Raw genomic sequence first — 18577 nt, 5'->3', positions numbered from 1 at the left:
TATTTGACTGCTGGTTATCTAAAGATCTTTGGAAAGGTTTCTACTCTTGAGTGAAGTGCCAGTCTTTGTCACAGTCCTGTAACAGGTCCTTGTGCACTGTGACAGGACTGATGTCAAGCTGCAGGAACAGCAAGGAATGAACTGCAATAATCAACTCAATCTCCTCTCCTGTTACTGCAGTAGCTTGCTCATGTGGAAAAAAAATTCCAAATCCTTGTTCAGGTTTCAATTATTCATTATTTATGAAACAAATGAAAAACAACATTTAATGAAGTCTCCAGCACCTTCTGGAGCGGAACTGGACAAGCACTGCTGCCACAGCACAGGTGAACTGACTGATTTGCAATGTGCATTATGAATTAACTCCTCAAAGCCCAGTGGGAACCCAGGCACAGCCTGATTCTCCAAGGTGGGAGTCTGACACAGTCCATGGTGTTCCAGAGCTCCTCTTCCTGGGGAGACAGAGATTCTGTTGTGGCTCAGGGCCCTCGTAGTTCCTGGGTTTCTTGAGCCTCTCACGTACTAAAATACATGAGCACAACTCCAGAATGCAGAGTGAATTCACTTCTCTGAAGGTGCTCACACCTCCACGTTCCTGAAGACAGTAGAACTTTTCTCCTCTTCAGCTTGGCCACAACTAAATGTTTTCAGAAATCTACTGAGTCAAGTCTTCATCTTACTGTAGGCTATTCCAGAGGCACCGTTATTTCAGGAGTTCCTTGAGTCCTCACAGTTTTCTTCCTGTAGTCTGGAGCTGCATCTCGTGCTCATTCCTCAGGTCCAAGCTGCTCTTGGATAACTGTAGAACTAATGGGGTCAAAACAAAGACCAGCACAGGTTTATGGGCTCTGGAATTAACCCACACATGCTGTTCAGCATGCACTGATGAGCTTGATGGGCTGGGCAGGGGCTTTAGGTAGGGTTACTCAAATTTGACTTCAGAGCCAGGCAAAGCAGGACAGTCAACACAGACATTGAGCAGGGGAGTTGCACTGTACCAACTGCACTAATGCAGCCAATAAATCCCTCTGGGGCATCAGCAACACACCTACCTCAAAAATTCCTTAAAAGTTAAGGCCTAATATAACAATATCAGCAAAAAATATAAGAGAGAACTGTAGAGCTCTGTGAGGGGAAGGAACAACCCAGTGTTGCTCCCTGGTACTGTGATGACTAAAGTAGAGATCACCCTCCAGGATGGGCTTGTGTGTTGGGGTGACCCCTGTGGAAGGGTGACCCCTGTGCCAGAGTGACCCCAGTGCCAAAGTGACCCATCTGCCAGGGTGACCCCAGTGGAAAGGTGACCCGGGTGTGACCTTACCCTGCTGTGCCAGCCCTGCTCGCCCTCCTGCCGCTCCAGCTCCTCGAGGTGCTGCCGGGCCCATCCCTCCTGCTGTTCCTGCTCCTCTCTCAGGCTGTGCTCTGTCCCCTGTGCAGGGGAGATGGGGTGAGATGGGCCAGCCTCAGCAGCCAGGTGTGTATCGGGAGCTCAGCCTACCTGTGCCTGCTGCTCCTCCTGCTCCTTCTCCCGGTGAGTCCCCTCCTTCGCCTCCTCGAGCTCTTTGATCAGCTGCTCTCGATACTTAATGGACTCTTCCTGGGCCCGTCTGTTTAACTCCATCTTCTCTTGGATCTGGCGCTGTCTGCCTGCAAGGACCTGTGCAAAGGGAGGGGATGGAGGGGGAAGATGGTTGAACAGTTCACAGGAAACATAACAGACAAGCAAAAAAATTCCACCCTGGTATTTGGAAGGCTCTGTCTCTCCATAGAGTGGTGGGTTACAAGTGGAGTGATGGTTTCATTGAGCCAAGGAATCACACATCATCAATAGAAATCATCACCTCACTCATCAGGCGATCTCTGGCCACCTTCTCTCTTTTCCATTCTTCTTCCCTCTTCTCCCATATTTTTTTTGCTTCTTCCCTAAAAGAGAGAGAAAGAATTATCTCTGAGGTTAACCCCCCTGTACACTCCACAGGCACAGACAGGCTGTCCTGTGCTTTACAGGAGCACTCGGGTTTCTCTCCAGGTTTGTTCCCTGCCACTTGGTGTGTCCATCCCACCTGTGCCTCTCAGTGAGCCCCTGATCCAGAACATTCAGCACACATGGACTCTCCAGCTGAGGCTCAGAGGTGGGCAGACTCACCTGAAGATAGTCTCGAGCTCTGCTTCCCTCTCCTTTTCCAGCTGGAGCTGTTCCTCGATGACCCTTTTCATCCAGGCCACATCTGCCACGGCCCATTCCCGCTGCGCAATCTGCTGGCGCTCATCCTCATCCTCCTTCTCCAGGAGGGCTGACAAGATCTGCCTGTCTGTCTCCTGGAGAAAAACCAGGAGATTAACAACTATCCACCAGCCTCCCAGCCTGTGTGCAGGGCTCCTCTAGGAGCTGGGGACAGCGTCAAGGGTGTGTTCAGCAAGATGTCCCATCTGCTGCTTCCCTGTGACCTTTGTACTCCAGCCCTGTGCACAGGCTGGAAGGGGCCTCCTGATCTGCAGGAATCAGAGGCAGACACAAACCACACACAACAAGTTTTTTCACCACACAGCATCTATGAAGTATAAATTAATCTCTTACCAGCTCCTCCCGTATCTGCTGCGCTCGTCTCCTTAACTGGACGTCACATTGATGCCTCAAAAAGCGACTGAAGGAGAAAAAAAAGCAAAATTTAAAAAAAAACAACCAAAAAACAGTACCACACTGACTCCAAAGCACCACATCATTGTACAGCAGCACACAGGGATGTACATGTGTGACAATGAGGAACAAAAAGCAGTAACAGCACCAAGTGCCTCTGCTCCCTGGCTGCTGTGGGTGAGTCCACCAAAACCCAGATATTTACATCCTACCACTGCGACCTGGAATATCTCCTTGTGCCCCAAGTACTGCTGTGGGCACAGGAACAGATTCTATCCAAAACAAGCTCCACTTGGTGTCCTACCCGAGGTCTTTCTTCCTCCGGTGCTCTTCCATTTGTTTCCTTTCTTCTTCCAAATTCTCCAGCTCCCACTGCTGCTTTAATAAATTCTCTTGTTCCTTTTTCAGCTTTGTTGCCTAAAAAGGAAAACACAAGCACCGAGAGAGAGAGTACATCAGAGAGCTACAACATCCCAGCTCTGGTCAAGCATGCCTGACCAGAGTTTGTACCCTGTTTCTGCAGGGAAAACCCTCCCTGCAGTGCAAACATGGAGAGAAGAGGTCAGGTCAGCCTTGCTGTATTTCCAAGTGAAGCAACAAATTCCTTTCTCAAATGAGGAGAAAGTCAGGATTACCTTTGTCTCCTGCAGTTTCAGTTCTTCTATCTGTTGAAGCAACATCTCTGCTCGCTGCTTCTCTGGCTGACACTTTTCCTCTTGTCTTTTTCTTTCCAGCGCTTCTCCTCGTGCTGTTTCGTGCTCATTTTCATGTTTCTTTTCTTCAAGTTTGGTCACCTCTTCCTTTCCCAAAGACAAGAAAACAGCATCTCATGTTAGCCCGACAAAGAAACAACTTCTGGCTCAGAAAATCCACAGAGCAGACTCCTGCCAGCTGGATGGTTTTGTTAACAGTGCCCTTCCTGGCAGCAGCCCCGTGGCACAAGTGTCACCCCTCCACCTGCACACGCATTTCAGACTCCTCCCAGTGACCAGAACACCAGGGCCACCCCCATACCTTGTTTTGTTGCCTTAGCTGATCACCCCAAGCCTCTCTCATGTGCTTCCTGTGCAGCTCTGACTCTGCCTGGAGACACAATAGATGCAGAAGGGCCATCAGTGCCAGAGATTCTGTCCCCCAGGATGTTCCAGACTCTCCAGAGCAGCACCTGGCCCTGAAATCCCATAGGATCTGTCTCTGCAGAGGGGGGCTCAGCTGAGTGTCTGAGGTGCCCACCAGGTCCTGAGCTGAGGTTCATTGTCACATGGGAAACACCCCAGTGACACTGATACAGGACTGCAATGTTGGAGCAGAACGTGGGTGGAATAAAGAATGAGGAAGCACCACAGCATGGCAGGTACAGCTGAGATATTAAGAATTATACTTTTTATATTATTTATATTATGAGATATTTACATTACAAGCTCTGAAAAAATGCTCAGAGTCTGAACAGATTTCTGACTTAAAAGTACAGCTTTGAGAAGGCTTCTTAAAACTATTTATACTTAAACCCTTTCACTTCTTTGCCTTTTGTTTACCAGAACTTGGGGTGGTTGCTGTGATGCGAGATGAGTGATAACAGCAGAGATATGCTGACTTTAGAGTTAAAAAGTGGTGTAATAAATACAAGGCAGTGGGGACTCAAAAGAAAGCAACATCACCTCTCGGGGCTCCGCGTTGTTTTTGTTCCAGAGCCCGGGCAGCAGCGGCTCAGCAAACTGGAAACACAGAGCTGGGTCAGGTCAGGATACGGGAGCGCTCAGCATCCCAAACCCTGACAGGGGCTCGGGGCACCAAGCGGTGCCAACTCCAGCAAGCCCCGCTGGTACAGCTGAAGCACGGGAGCGGCCCTTCACCGGCCGAGCCCCGGGATGCGGGAGGAGCACGGCCGGGCCGCTCCCTCACCTTCCTCCCGCTCTCCCCGGGGCCGTCCCGCAGCTCCAGGCTCCGCATCCCGCCCCGCTGCCGCAGCTCCGCCGCCAGCGCCTCCCGCTCCTGGCCCAGCAGCCGCCGCAGCCGCTCCCTCCGCATCTCCAGCCGCGCCGCCGCCTCCTCCGCGTCCCTCCGCGCCGCCGCCGCGCTGCCGAACACCGGCACTCAGAGAGATCCCGGCACGGCCCCGGCACCCCCCTCCGCACCGCACCGCGGCCGTACCTGGGCGGGGGGACGCGGGGCTCGCTCCACCGAGCCTGCAGGGAGCAGCAGGCGGCGGCGCGGGCGAAGGCGCGGCTGGTGCTCTCCCACTGCTGCCGGCGCCGCGCCTCCAGCTCCCGGCGTTCGGCCGCCCAGCGCTCCGGGCCGCGGCCCCAGCGCGGCCACAGCGACATGGCCCCCGACGGCTCCCGACGAGGGACACGGCAAGACGGGCTACGCGAACGCGGAGAGAGGCGGGCGCCGATGGAGGGAGGCGGGGAGAGAGGAGGGACGGAGATGGAGCGGCGGAGAGGGATCGGTTCGCTCCGAACCGGCCCGGCCCGGCTCGCAGGACGGGCAGATCCAGCCCCAGCCAGGTCCGGTGCCGCTGTGCCGGCTCGGAGCGCGCAGCCACCGCGCGGGGTTTGTGGCGCTGTAAATACTTCAGGGGTTAAAGGTTTCCGTTTCTGCCCGCCTTGGCAAAGCACCAGCGCGGCGCCGCCCGCGGCGAACCCAAACCGGACCGGGATAAGGCGGGCACGGCCGGAGGGGCTGCGGGAACCACGGGAGAGACTCCGGGTATCCCGAGAAACAGGGAGCACTGGATGTCAGTGCGGTCAGACCTTAGGAGAGAAACTGCATTGGGATATTGGGAAGGAATTGTTCCCTGGCACAGGGTGCCCAGAGCAGCTGTGGCTGCCCCTGGATCCCTGGAAGTGTCCAAGGCCAGGTTGGACACTTGGAGCAGCCTGGGACAGTGTGAGGTGTCCCTGCCCATGGCAGGGGTGGCAATGGATGGGCTTTAAGGTCCTTTCCAAGCCAGGCCATTCTGTGGCATAAATTGACCAGGAAGGTGTTGGAGGTTCTCAGTCAGAAATGATGACCCTCCTGTCATCCCTCAGTGAGCTCTGAGCACCCCAGGGCGGGCTCCGAGCACCCTGGGGTGGGCTCAGGGCACCGCAGGCACCACTGAAATGGTTCCTGGCACATCGAGAGGGGCTTTGAGCGTCCCCCGAGGGGCCCCGGGCATCTCTGAGGGCGGGTCCGGGCCCCACGGGGGTCTGCCGGCGGGGAGGGAGGTGGATCCAGCCTGCATTTCCCCGCACACACCTTATATCCCCACCCTCCCTGCCAGCCACTGATCACTATCTCCCCCACGACCTGTTTTTCCAGAATAACCGGTAAAAAACACCGTATTTGGGGCGGCAAGTCCGCTCCCCCACACAGCGGACAGGCCGAGCCCCCCCCCACTCCGCTCCCACCCCTTCTTCACCTCTCCGTGTCCCCGCTCGGTGTCGTTTTCCCACCCAACCAACCCCTCACTGAGGTGTTTCATCACTCCCGCGCGTTGAGGTTTGTTTTCCATCTGTTCCCTATAAAATATTTATCGCCCGTGAATAATTCACGCCGGCCTGAGCAGCGCTGGGAACGCGGCCGGGGCAGCGCGGGGTCCCCAGCACGGCCAGGCCCCGACTCTGAGGGGGCGATGGGGGCGTGGCTTCCTCATTGCTATGCAAGTCCCGCCCCTCGCCGCTTCGACCAATGGCTGCGCATCGGCCGTACGGCCGATGCGCAGCCATTGGTCGAAGCGGCGAGGGGCGGAGCGTGGCGTGGGCGCGCTGCCGGGTCGGCCCCCGCTGCCCTCAGAGCCCCCTCAGCCGGGGAGCGGTGAGGGGGAAAGGAGGGAAGGAGCGTCGGTCATGGCGCTGCTGCTGGAACACGAGTTCAAGCCGCTGCCCGCTGATAAGCAGATCGAGACTTTGCCCTTCCTGGAGGCCGTGGCGCACCTGCCGCCGTTCTTCGGTGAGACCGGGGTAGCCGGGGCTGGGAGATGCTGGGGGCTGGGACCAGGCCTGCTGCGGGGTGCCCCCTCCCCAGTTCTGCGTGGTGACCCCCCTACCTGATCCAGGGCTCAGGCCAGGCTTGGCTGCTCTGCCGGGGCCAGGGTTGCATCACGATCCTGTCAAACCTGCCGAGCAGCCCCGTTGGGAAGCGTCCTGCCTTCCCCATCCAGAGGCATCGCCCGGCGCTGCCATCCCACCCACCCATGGATCCCACCCCGTGTAGGGACACGGGTGGGTGTCGGCGTGGCCGCCCTCGTGGCACAGTGTGCCGGCTCGCCCTCCACAATGTCAGCTATTGTGTGGCAGCCCCGGAAGGGCAGGACATGGGGCTGCCTGCCTGTGGACGGACAGTGTCCGGTGCCGGTCAGGCTGTTCCAGGGTGTTCTGCCAGGGCTGTGTCCCGGAGCCAGGGGGATTGGAGGTCACTGGTGGGGCTGCATTAAGTGGCAGGGCTGTCCCAAGGGCCAACAACCATGTATGAAGCTCAGAGATCCTTTTCTAGTCTCGCTGGCTTGTCTCATTGCCTGAGCTGTGCTTAAAGTGAAACCTGTTAGGGGAAGTCTGTGGTGTTCCCTGTGTCACCAGTGTCTAACTGTCTTCCCTCCCTGTCTCCACAGATTGCCTGGGGACTCCCATTGTCTACTCGCCTGTCAAAGCAGACCTGACTGGAAATATCAAGGTAGGAAGGGACTCAGGACGGCTCAGAGAGGAAAATCCCTGGGGAGAGATGCTGTGGGACTGGGAGTGTTTCAAAAGGCTTTTCTTCCCACGGGGACTTTGAGCTCAGCAGTGGCTCATCCAGGCGCGGGTTCCTGCCCAAAGTCCCTGCTCCCGGGAGCCAACCCTCTTTTTCTGCCCTCAGAAAATCCGGGCGGTTTATGACTCCAACCCTGCCAAGTTCAAAACGCTGCAGAACATCCTGGAGGTGGAGAAGGAGCTGCACGGCTCGGCCTGGCCCAAGACAGGCGCGACGCTGGCGCTGATGTGGTTGAAAAGGTGACTCACGGCGTCGGGAGCTGCTCCAGCTGTGTCCTGACATGTGGGGAGCTGGGGAATGCCAAATGGAGGCTGCCTGTGCTGGGCTGGTCCCCGTGGGCTGGGCAGTGTGGGGTGCTGTGTTTGGGGAGCTGTTGGGAACCCCCTCCTCAGATCTCCCCCCTAGGAATGCACAGGGGAACTCAGCCTTAGAGTGTGAGCCCACAGATTGGAGAGGTCAGGGCCCTGCAGTGCCTGCAGGATCTATGGGGCTGCAGCTGACCCTGCCCAGCTCAGCCCTCAGCCCTGGCCTCACCTGGGGGTTCCATCCTGCCCTGGGCCCCATGTCCTGCCCTGGGGGCTCCATCCAGCCCTTCTCTCTCTCTTCCCTGGATGGACACACAGGGACAGGCACCAGCTCTGCGAGAGGGATGCACTGCCAGGCCTGTGGGTTTTTGGGATGCTTGCAAACACTGGGAGCTGGGAAACAGCACCCACTTCCCTGAGCCCAACATCTCTGCTCTTCTCCCAGGGGTCTGAAATTCATTCTGGTGTTGCTGCAGAGCATCTCTGATGGCGAGAGGGATGAGGAGCATCCCAACCTCATCCGAGTGAACGCCTTGAAGGCTTATGAGATTGCACTGAAGAAATACCACGGCTGGATGCTGCAGAAGCTCTTCACGGTGAGCATTCCCCCCCTCTCCAAGCATCCAGCCATCATCCCTAAGGCTATTCCCATGTCTGGAGACCCCACAGCATTGGTGCATGGGAGCAACCCAACCCATGGTCTCTGTTGGGTTTGTGAGAATCAAACACCCTCTCCTTGTTTTGTAGGGCTCAGTCTACGCTCTTCCCTACAAATCCGATTTGCTGAAGGCCTTGGAGAAAGGTAAAGAAGTCAAGGAAGAGGAAAGCATAGAAAAAATCCACCAGTTCCTCACAAGGGTCACTCCAATCCTGGATGCAATTTACGAAATGTACACGAAGATGAATGCTGAGCTGAGCTACAAAGCCTGAAGCTGGCACAGGATTGGCACAGATTAAATAACGTGTGATGGGTGTTACCTATGTCTTCATCACTGTGGCAGCTGGGGCGGCTCCCAGCTCTCTGGTGACTTCGATTCCTGTCTGGATCTGCAGTGGATAACGTCTTTTCTAACCAAAAAAATATAATAGTAATTAACTTTCTATTAAGAATATGGCAATAAAACAATTGTGGGTGTCACCCTCGGATTTCCCAAGAGAAGGAACAAGCGTTCCTAGTCCCAAACTCTCGGATTCCTGCCTTCAGTGGGCAGGGAATGAAGTGTCCTGCTGATGAACCAAGTGGCACTTGGACTGTGCCTGGAACCCGCCGTGGGCACCTCAAATCCACAGTGTTGATTGGCACTGGATTGTCCAGAATGATGCCTGATGACTTTCCTGAGTGACCCCAACTCTTCCAGTGCCTGGGATCGAGCCTGTCCGCCAGGATTCAGAAACCCAGGACTGTCCCCGCGGTGTTTGCGGTGCCTTACGAGCCCCCCGAGCCTCCCGAGCCCCGGCGGGAGCAGAATTAATAAAAACTGACAGTACCCATGGCCTGGGAGCCTCAGCTGGGGCTGTTCTTGGGGGCTGTGTTTGGGGAGACTGTTTTAGGGAAGTGTTTTTGGGGCTGTTCCTGTCAGGGCTGTTTTGGGTAGGGAGATTTGGGGTTTATTTTTCCTAGGGGAGCTGTTTTCAGGAAGGCTTTGAGGAGAGTGTTTTGGAGTTGTTCCTGGGAGTCTGTTTTGAAGCTGTGTCCTGGGAGGAGGCTGTTTTTGGGACGGCTTTTGGGGCTGTTCATTGGGAGGGCTGTATCGGAGACGTTTTTCCTGGGGTGCTTATATTTTGAAGGATATTTTGGGGCTGTTCCTTGTGGGCTGTTTCGTGCCCGGTGTTCCCGAGGGACTGGCCGGGGCCGAGGGGGCGGAGGCCGATCCCGAGGGCGGGTCCCGGTGCCGCCTCCGCCGCTGGGGCCGGGGAGGGACCGCCGGGGACCGGCCCCGGGAGACTCTGCGGCGCCGGAGTTTGCGGGACTTTCCACGGGACCTTTGGCGGTACGGAGCCGGGGCAGCGGGCAACGGGTGGGCACGACCGGGAGTGGGACGGGCCGGGACACGGGCACCGGGGCTGGATGGAGCCTCCAGAGCGGGGACATGGAAACTGGGGCAGGATGGAGCTCTCCGAGCAGGGAGCGGGGTAGGATGGAGACCCCAGGTGAGGCCAGATCGAGGGCTGAGCTGAGCAGGGCTAAGTGAACATTTATGGATGGCTCGGCACTGTCCGGACAGCCCGGGGACTCATGAGCTGAGATTGAGGTGCCGGGTGGGTTCCCAGGCTTTGAGGAGGGGGCTCCCACCAGCTCCGACCCCCCAACTTGCCCACACCGAGCTCCTCCTGCCTGTTGCCGAGGTGAGCACGGCCCCAGCGCTGAGGATGATTTGGGGAAGCATCTGCATCCCTCCCGATGGGCATTTCCGACGAGAACCCGCTGTGGTTTCAGTGATTCACTCCCACCGGATCACCCTTTGATGTCATGGGACATCCTCCCTGCCGCCCACCCAGAGATGTCCCCGCAGCTCCCGCTGTTGGTGGCAGTGTCCGTGCTCCCGTGCTGGGCTGGAGTGGGCACTGACTGGGGACACTGGTCTGACTGGGAGGTATCTTGGTGGGAAGCTGGGAAGAGATGGGAGCACAGGTGGGGTTTGTGTTGGATGCGAGAGCTATGCCTTGACTCAGTTATTCCATGAGGTGAGGAAGGCTGAAAAATCCAAACCCAAATAACTAACGGGCCAAATCAAACCCCTGTGACAGCACCTTTCCTGGCAGCGCCCGGGCTGACAGCACCAGCCCCAGTCCCTCATTTCCCTCACAAACTTCGGTGACAGCAGGTGTGTGACAGCCCCGGGTTTTCCCTAAAGCTGCGCTTTTCAGGTGCTCCGTCCCCATTCCCATCCCGCAGGGTCCGTGCGCTTGGCAATTCCCTCTTCTCCATTCTCCAAGGTCAAACGGGCCCTGGGAGGGCCCCTGTTTGCGCGGGGTCGGGGTGTGGGACCTGCGGGCTTTGGCAGGTGCTTGTGGAATTTCTTGCAGAGATGGGGATGGCAGGAAGGTCAGCAAAGAGGAGAAACTGTCAGCTCTGTGTCCCCCAGGGCTGCACTGTCACCCAGGGTTGCATTGTCCCCACTGTGTCCCCCAGGGCTGCACTGGTTGCCCCGGGGGCTGCTCCATCCCCACCTGGTGTCCCCCAGGGCTGCTCCATCCCCACCTGGTGCCCCCCAGGGCTGCACCATCCCCACCTGGTGCCCCCCAGGGCTGCTCCATCCCCACCTGGTGCCCCCCAGGGCTGCTCCATCCCCACCTGGTGCCCCCCAGGGCTGCACCAGCCCCCTGGGTGCCCCTCAGGGCTGCTCCATCCCCATGGGTGTCCCTCAGGGTGGCAAAGAGAAGGAACCACTGCCTGAACCCCCTCCCTGTCACTGCAGGGTTTGGGGGCCGTTTTCCACCCTCATCCCCCGTGCCCAGGGGAGCACAATGCGGCTGCCAGGAGCCGCTGCCTCATTGGAGCCCTTTCCCCGGCTGGGCTGTTCCCCCGGCAGAGCCCAGCCTGCCACTGTGGCTTGTCGCACAGAGCTTCAGCCCGGCACAAAATGACACGTTTCCCGCTGCTTTTTCTGTCCCGGGAAGGCTGAGCTCCCCGCAGAGGGGACTGTGCTGAGCCCTAACGCTGCTGGGTTTCCCTGGAGGGTTTTTGGTGGAAAGCGGGGCTGGGGCAGTGCCTGAGGTCGGTCACCTGTCCGTGCCCAGGACACGGTGACACGGTACAGTGCTCTGCTGCCCGCGCTGAGAGCACGTCTCTCCTTCATCTCCACGTCCCTCCGGGCAACATAAACCCGTAATTTCTTGTCCCAGCGCTGCTCCTGCCCCTCCCGCGGGCTGCAGCCCCGCCCCGGGCCGCTCCCGTCCCCTCCCGGTGCCCAGACCCGGCTCCCACCGAGCCCCCCTGGGTGCTGGAGCATCAGGAGCAGCCCTGGCCCCGCTCCCGGCCCTGCTGCCTCTGGGCGCTTCCCTGGACGCTTCCTTGGATGTGGGGAGTATCCCGAGGAATGTTTTCTTTCCTTGGGCGGCAGATCGCGGCGCACAGGGTCTGCTCTGTGCCCTGTCCTGGGCTGCACCCCGGGCTGACCGCAGCGGGGCCGGGCTCGCCCTCGCCCAGCACGGCAGAGCCGCAGCCGGAGCGGCCCCTGCAGACGTGAGGGGTCCCCGCAGAGGGTGGGTGGGTGCCGAGGAGAGCCGGGACAAGGCAGGATCATCCAGGAGATTCTGAGCTACGAGAGATCCCGCCGGCCCCAACCTCTACCAGGGTGGGTGTGGGACATGTCCCGCCGCGGGGAGAGGACGGGGAGGGACTTTTAGGGATGACACGCGGTTTTCTTCTCCCAGATCTGCTCTCGTGGAAGGAGCCGGGGGTCAGAGCCAGGCAGGCAGGTCGGTGTGCCCGTCCCTCCGGGCAGGGACCATGGCAGACCCCGAAGATGCCGGGGAGGACGGCTCCCTGCAGAACGAATCCTTCCCGCTCTCCTCTCTGGCCAACCTGTTCGAGAGCGAGGACACCCCGGGCCCCGCCGAGGCAGCGCGGGGTCCCCCCGGCGCCGGGGATGGAAAACAAAACCTCCGCATGAAATTCCACGGCGCTTTTCGGAAAGGCGCCCCGAAGCCCATGGAGCTGCTGGAGTCCACCATCTACGAGTCCCCCGTGGTCCCCGCGCCCAAGAAAGCGCCCATGGATTCTCTCTTCGACTACGGGACCTACCGCCACCACCCCAGCGAGAACAAGCGCTGGCGCAGGAGGATCGTGGAGTGAGTGGGGGACCCCCGGTGGGGGCACCCCGGTGGGGATGGGGATGTTCAGGAGCTGGGGATGTGGGGCAGACCTTTGGGGTGCTTGGGGCAGAGGTGGCGCACACAGGCTGGGCTGTGCCGTGCCCTGCTGGGGGTCCGCAGCCCCCGGTGCGGCGGGGCCGGGATCGGGCTCCCCTTCCCCCTTAAGGGCACCATGAAAGAGGCTCTGTGCGCCCGGCCGCTCCCCTGGCCGGTGCGGCCGTCTGGCTGCGGCATGAAAAGGCTTTTCAGGAGGGCCTCCGCCCTGCCCGCGCCAGGAAACCGGAGCCGGGGGGGGGCTGCCCGCGGCCGGACTCACAATGCCCCTCTGTGCCGGGCACCTGGGGCTGCCCGCCAGTGTCCCCACCCAGGCTGCACCCGGCTTGGGAGAGCGGGATGTTCCCCCCTGGAGGTGGGTGGAGAGGGCTAGGATGCCCCAAGAGCCCTCAGAATGGATATTCCTGGCTGGGGCAACCACCGTTTGTCCTGCCTCAATTCCCGGTGCCCGGAGCTCTCCCCGCTCCATCCCCCCGCTGTTGCCGACTGCCCCGACCGGTCTGGCTTCCCCCGCGGTGCCGGAGCGTGACCAAACCCTCGGCCCGTCCCTCCCGGGGGGCACAGCCGGGGGCCCCGAGCGCTGCAGCACCGGGTGGGAGCTGGCAAAGCCCTGGGAGCGCTGGGCTGCTGTGCTGGGGAGGCCGCCCTGGCCTCACAGGTGTCCCCAGGGGCCTGTCCCCGGTGGCTGAGCACCCCCGAGCCCCTGGCACAGGTGGGGGAAGCCGAGGAGCGGCTCCTGTTGCCAGCGCTGGAGTTTCTCCCGCAGGAAGCAGCCGGCGGCCGCCAAGGGACCGGCTCCCGACCCGCCCCCCGTCCTCAAGGTCTTCAACAGGCCCATCCTCTTCGACATCGTCTCCCGGGGGTCCCCGGCAGGCCTGGATGGGCTCCTCTCCTTCCTGCTCACCCACAAGAAGCGCCTCACAGACGAGGATTTCCGAGGTGAGCACCTGGCTGTTCCTTGCCGGGGCTGTGCCGTGACCACTGGGATCCCTGTGTTCCTGTGGGATGGGGAGCCAGGGGCCTGAGGGGTTTGCCCTGGCCCCCCATCAGCACCCTCCACTCGCAGAGCCCTCCACGGGAAAGACCTGCCTGCCCAAAGCTCTGCTCAACCTGAGCGGGGGCAAGAACGACACCATCCCCGTCCTGCTGGACATCGCCGAGAAGACGGGAAACATGCGGGAGTTCATCAACTCGCCCTTCAGGGACGTCTACTACCGAGGTGGGGGCCGTGGGGACACTGCTCTGGGGTGGTTCAGGGACCAGAGGAGGGCTGGGATGGGGGGATATCCCCGGGCACGGCGGTGGCTGACGGGCGGTGATGTCGCAGGTCAGACAGCGCTGCACATCGCCATCGAGCGCCGCTGCAAGCACTACGTGGAGCTGCTGGTGGAGAAGGGAGCAGATGTCCATGCCCAGGCCCGCGGCCGCTTCTTCCAGCCCAAAAGCGAGGGCGGCTATTTCTACTTCGGTGAGCGGGGAGAGGGAGCCGGGGGGCTGCACCCTGAGGTGTCCCCGCGGTGGGGAAGGGGTGACAGGAGCCCCGCTGTTGTCCCCCCCAGGTGAGCTGCCCCTCTCGCTGGCCGCCTGCACCAACCAGCCGCACATCGTGCACTACCTGACGGAGAACGGGCACAAGCAGGCGGACCTGCGGCGCCAGGACTCCCGCGGCAACACCGTGCTGCACGCCCTGGTGGCCATCGCCGACAACACCCGCGAGAACACCAAGTTTGTCACCAAGATGTACGACCTGCTCCTCGTCAAGTGCGCCAAGCTCTTCCCCGACACCAACCTGGAGGCTTTGCTCAACAACGACGGCCTGTCCCCGCTCATGATGGCAGCTAAGACCGGCAAGATTGGGGTATGGTCCCCCCTTGTGTTGGGGGATGTCTCCCTGCCATCCCTGCTGAGCCCTGGCACACTCAGTGCATGCACGGCTTCTCTCTGCAGATGCTGCTGGAAACCTGGATGTGCAGCCTATTAACCTGGCTAATTAACACCCCTTTGCATTCTGGCCCTTTCCTAATTAACTCCAGACCTTCACACAGCCCATCCTCTCCCCTGACCCTTGGCCTCTGGTGGGGCAGGCAGGGGTGTCATGAAAAATGCCAAAGCTGCAGCATCCTGGAAGGCTGTGACAGTGACTTTGCATCACCCCAGGAGCATCCTGAGCCCACTGAATTGGGGGATGCACCCAAGGTCGGGTGGGAGGAGGGCAGAGTGCCCCAGGCAAATGGGGCCAGGTCTGTGGGTAGCAGTCCTCCCTCTCTCCCTCCCTCCCTCTGGCAGATCTTCCAGCACATCATCCGGCGGGAGATCACGGACGAGGACGTCCGGCACCTCTCCCGGAAATTCAAGGATTGGGCGTACGGCCCCGTCTACTCCTCCCTGTACGACCTCTCCTCGCTGGACACCTGTGGGGAGGAGGTGTCTGTGCTGGAGATCCTCGTCTACAACAGCAAGATCGAGGTGTGCAGGGGCTGGGGGGGACTGGGAGGGGTCTGGAGGGGATCCAGTGGCCCTGTCCCCTCTGTCAGCACCCATGTCCCAGCAGAACCGCCACGAGATGCTGGCTGTGGAGCCCATCAACGAGCTGCTGAGGGACAAGTGGCGCAAGTTTGGGGCTGTCTCCTTCTACATCAGCGTGGTCTCCTACCTCAGCGCCATGATCATCTTCACCCTGGTCGCCTACTACCGCCCCATGGAAGGCCCTGTGAGTCCCTATGCTGTCCCCATGGGGCAGCTCTGCCTCACAGGAGGGTCTGCCAGGTCTCTGTTCCGGGGATGGGGCAGCAGCTCAGCTCTGTCCTCTCCCCACAGCCGCCCTACCCCTACACCAGCACTGCCGACTACCTGCGCCTGGCCGGGGAGATCATCACCCTCCTCACTGGAATCCTCTTCTTCTGCACAAACGTCAGTGTGGCAAGGCAGGGGGTCCTCCCGTGGGACCACTGAACTCTTTGGGGTCTCCAGGGGTCACAGCCACATCCCCTGAGGCATCCATTACTGCCACAGTGGCCCCCAACACGGGGACCCTGCAACCCAGACCCTCCAACCTCTGCCTCTCTCCCACAGATCAAAGACCTGTTCATGAAGAAGTGCCCGGGTGTGAACTCCTTCTTCATAGATGGCTCCTTCCAGCTGCTCTAGTATGTGGGGAATCCCCAGGCCACCACAAGCCACTGCACTCCCCAGGCTTGTGGGTGCAGGGTCTGACCCCAACTCTCCTCCAGCTTCATCTACTCGGTGCTGGTGATTGTCACGGCGGGGCTGTACCTGGGTGGCATCGAGGCCTACCTGGCTGTCATGGTCTTTGCTCTGGTCCTGGGCTGGATGAACGCTCTGTACTTCACCCGTGGGCTCAAGCTGACAGGGACCTACAGCATCATGATCCAGAAGGTCTGCTGGGATCGTGGGTCTTGTCCTTCTCCAGGGGTGATCCTCCTGTGGAAGTGCAGCCTAAAGGGGTTCCTCCAGGCTTTGTGAGGTGTTCCTGTGGCTCTCCACTGCCCTGCTCCCAGCCCAGCCGTGCCAGTGGCACAGCTTGGTGGTGATGCCGTGGTGCATCCAGCACACCTCACCCTGCTCTCCATCACTTTCAGATCCTCTTCAAAGATTTGTTCCGCTTCCTCCTGGTCTACCTGCTCTTCATGATTGGCTACGCGTCAGGTAACCAGACAGGTCCCCTGGCTGGGGGAAGGACAAGCCCTATGGCTCAGCCTGGCTGGGCAGGGGGCTGCAGACCCCCCAGCTCCATCCCACCTGCCCACAGGCTCAGCCTTTGCCTCCTCCCGTGCTGGAGAAGGTCTCAGCCAGCATGGAGCCACAGTGGGGCCCATTGTGGATCCTGTCCTTGCCATTGCCCCTGCAGACTCGCTGTCCCTGTCCCTTCTCCCCCAGCCCTGGTGTCCCTCCTCAACCCGTGTCCCAGCAGTGAGTCCTGCAGCGAGAAGTCCAACTGCACCGTGCCCACCTACCCATCCTGCCGGGACAGCCAGACCTTCAGCACCTTCCTGCTCGACCTCTTCAAGCTCACCATCGGCATGGGCGACCTGGAGATGCTGGAGAGCACCAAGTACCCCGGCGTCTTCATCATCCTCCTCGTCACCTACATCATCCTCACCTTTGTGCTCCTCCTCAACATGCTCATCGCCCTCATGGGTGAGACCGTGGGCCAAGTCTCCAAGGAGAGCAAACACATCTGGAAGCTGCAGGTACCACCCTGGGGACAGTGGGATAGGGGCTCTCCATGGGCTGCCTGTTCCCTGGGGAGAGCTGCAGCATGGAGGCATCCTGAGCTCTGTGGGCAAGGCACCTCCATGCTCAAGCAGTCGCTGGTGTCCCTGGCAGTGGGCCACCACCATCCTGGACATCGAGCGCTCCTTCCCGGTGTTCCTGCGGAAAGCTTTCCGCTCAGGGGAGATGGTCACTGTGGGGAAGGGCACGGACGGGACCCCCGACCGCCGCTGGTGCTTCAGGTAAAGGTGGGAGGCTGGAGAGCAGCTGAGCCTCTCCCACCACAGCCAGCAGTATTTTGGGGGGCTGACACTGGGCACTCATTTTTTGGGCGCTTTGTGCTGATCTGGAGGCAGCTGGCATTGCTGGTGGGTGCTGGAGCTCCCACCCTGGCTCCTGGGCACTCTGTGCATCCCCTGCGGGTCTCACCTTCCCCACAGGGTGGACGAGGTGAACTGGTCCCACTGGAACCAGAATCTGGGCATCATCAGTGAGGACCCGGGCAAGAGTGACACATATCAGTACTACGGCTTCTCCCACACCGTGGGCCGGCTGCGAAGAGGTGAGCGCCGTGCTGTGGGCTGGGAGCTTCCCTCAGGATGCTGCTTGCAGCCTCTGACGAGCCCCAGGAGCAGATTTGGGAGCCTGGGGAGCAGCCACATTCTCCTCCCGGCTCTACCCACCTCCCACCCTCTCCACAGATCGGTGGTCGACGGTGGTGCCGCGCGTGGTGGAGCTGAACAAGAGCGGCCCGCCCGAGGAGGTGGTGGTGCCCCTGGGGACAATGGGCACAGCGGAGCCGCGGGAGCGGCGGCACGGCCATGCCCCGAGCTCCCCGCTCTGACACCGCGGCACCGGCAGCTGATGGACTCTGCCCGGGCCCCCGGAGCGGCTCCGGAATCACGACTGAGCTGGATGGTGCTTGTCTGCTCCTCAGGGATTCGCACAGCCTCTGTCCCTCCCTCCGGCAGCCGCTGTCCGGCGGGTGTCCAGCCCGGGTGGGGGCTCTGGCCGTGCCCCGGCGGTCTCGGCTCCAGGTGCCGCCGCTTCGCTTTGCTGTGCCGGGGCCGTGGCTGTGCCGTGCCGGGAGCCTCGGCCCGGGCCGGGGGTGGGGGGCGCGGCCCCCGCCGCCCGCCAAGGCCGATGGTTTTGCCACAGAGTTTTGCACAAGATTTATACGACTATTTATTTAGTAATAAAGACTGACCCGCCACCGCCGCCTCCTCCCGGCAATGAGGGATTGCGGGTGGGAGAGCCAGGCTGCCGGCAAGGCCCGGGGAGGGGCGGAGGAGCTGCCTGCTCCCTGGCCGGGCCGTGCCGTGCCGAGCCAAACCATGCCAAGCCCATTGTGCTGAGCTCAGGTGTGGTGCAGGGTCGTGGTGCACAGGTGTGGTACAGGGATGTGATATGCAGGTGTGGTACAGGGATACAGCAATGCACAGGTGCAGTGCAGGGATGAGATGCACAGGTGCAGTACAGGGATACAGTGATGCACAGGTGCGGTGCAGGGATGCGGTGCACAGGTGCAGTACAGGGATGCGAGGCACAGGTGCGGTGCAGGGATGCGAGGCACAGGTGCAGTGCAGGGATGCGGTGCACAGGTGCAGTGCAGGGATGCGGTGCACAGGTGCAGTACAGGGATGCGAGGCACAGGTGCAGTGCAGGGATGAGATGCACAGGTGCAGTGCAGGGATGCGAGGCACAGGTGTGGTGCAGGGATACAGTGATGCACAGGTGCAGTGCAGGGATGAGATGCACAGGTGTGGTGCAGGGATACAATGATGCACAGGTGCAGTAC

General features: G+C 60.4%; 3 protein-coding genes across 9 annotated transcripts; 2 read left to right on the top strand and 1 right to left on the bottom strand.

Moving 5' to 3' along the window:
• Window positions 1-224: 224 nt before the first annotated feature.
• Window positions 225-4613, bottom strand: TCHP (trichoplein keratin filament binding). The gene is made up of 10 exons (XM_083874057.1): window positions 4541-4613; window positions 4297-4353; window positions 3653-3721; window positions 3274-3438; window positions 2943-3055; window positions 2579-2645; window positions 2147-2319; window positions 1842-1923; window positions 1322-1657; window positions 225-807 (listed from the first exon to the last, which is right to left on the bottom strand). The coding sequence occupies exons 1-9, from the start codon at window positions 4586-4588 to the stop codon at window positions 1490-1492; spliced, it is 942 nt and encodes a 313-aa protein (XP_083730183.1). The 5' UTR covers window positions 4589-4613; the 3' UTR covers window positions 225-807; window positions 1322-1489.
• A 1785-nt stretch (window positions 4614-6398) lies between these two features.
• GLTP (glycolipid transfer protein) lies at window positions 6399-9167 on the top strand. The gene is made up of 5 exons (XM_083873820.1): window positions 6399-6571; window positions 7230-7291; window positions 7475-7608; window positions 8120-8270; window positions 8422-9167. Exons 1-5 carry the CDS (start codon window positions 6469-6471, stop codon window positions 8602-8604), a joined length of 633 nt encoding a protein of 210 aa, XP_083729946.1. The 5' UTR covers window positions 6399-6468; the 3' UTR covers window positions 8605-9167.
• Window positions 9168-9340: 173 nt separating this feature from the next.
• TRPV4 (transient receptor potential cation channel subfamily V member 4) lies at window positions 9341-17791 on the top strand. Of its 7 annotated transcripts, XM_083873611.1 has the most exons (17): window positions 9630-9665; window positions 10423-10499; window positions 12052-12468; window positions 13313-13485; window positions 13613-13765; window positions 13874-14014; window positions 14106-14404; window positions 14494-15012; window positions 15098-15256; window positions 15364-15456; window positions 15619-15692; window positions 15777-15942; window positions 16146-16212; window positions 16444-16757; window positions 16894-17021; window positions 17220-17341; window positions 17481-17791. In XM_083873611.1, the coding sequence occupies exons 3-17, from the start codon at window positions 12128-12130 to the stop codon at window positions 17621-17623; spliced, it is 2892 nt and encodes a 963-aa protein (XP_083729737.1). In that variant the 5' UTR covers window positions 9630-9665; window positions 10423-10499; window positions 12052-12127; the 3' UTR covers window positions 17624-17791. The 7 variants fall into 7 exon arrangements, with proteins under 7 accessions (XP_083729739.1, XP_083729737.1, XP_083729742.1 ...); XM_083873613.1 differs by lacking the exon at window positions 10423-10499 and having other exon boundaries at window positions 9341-9665; XM_083873616.1 differs by lacking the exon at window positions 9630-9665 and having other exon boundaries at window positions 9693-10499; window positions 14833-15012.
• The last annotated feature ends 786 nt before the right edge of the window (window positions 17792-18577 follow it).

This window comes from Zosterops lateralis (assembly GCF_965231275.1).
Source record: "Zosterops lateralis genome assembly, chromosome: 17".
In the NCBI taxonomy this organism is placed as follows: domain Eukaryota; kingdom Metazoa; phylum Chordata; class Aves; order Passeriformes; family Zosteropidae; genus Zosterops; species Zosterops lateralis.
Note: the sequence above shows the minus strand (reverse complement) of the source record. Positions and strands in the feature narration are given on the sequence as shown.

Excerpts from the sequence above, each read along its gene's own strand:
- TCHP (XM_083874057.1), bottom strand. The coding sequence starts at position 4,588 with ATGCGGAGCCTGGAGCTGCGGGACGGCCCCGGGGAGAGCGGGAGGAAG. Across the intron at positions 3,439-3,652 it reads AGCTAAGGCAACAAAACAAG|GAAGAGGTGACCAAACTTGA; the intron begins GTATGGGGGTGG and ends TCTTTGGGAAAG. Across the intron at positions 3,056-3,273 it reads TGAAACTGCAGGAGACAAAG|GCAACAAAGCTGAAAAAGGA; the intron begins GTAATCCTGACT and ends TTTCCTTTTTAG.
- GLTP (XM_083873820.1), top strand. The coding sequence starts at position 6,469 with ATGGCGCTGCTGCTGGAACACGAGTTCAAGCCGCTGCCCGCTGATAAG. Across the intron at positions 6,572-7,229 it reads GCACCTGCCGCCGTTCTTCG|ATTGCCTGGGGACTCCCATT; the intron begins GTGAGACCGGGG and ends CTGTCTCCACAG. Across the intron at positions 7,292-7,474 it reads ACCTGACTGGAAATATCAAG|AAAATCCGGGCGGTTTATGA; the intron begins GTAGGAAGGGAC and ends TTCTGCCCTCAG.
- TRPV4 (XM_083873613.1), top strand. The coding sequence starts at position 12,128 with ATGGCAGACCCCGAAGATGCCGGGGAGGACGGCTCCCTGCAGAACGAA. Across the intron at positions 13,486-13,612 it reads CACAGACGAGGATTTCCGAG|AGCCCTCCACGGGAAAGACC; the intron begins GTGAGCACCTGG and ends CTCCACTCGCAG. Across the intron at positions 16,758-16,893 it reads AACACATCTGGAAGCTGCAG|TGGGCCACCACCATCCTGGA; the intron begins GTACCACCCTGG and ends TGTCCCTGGCAG.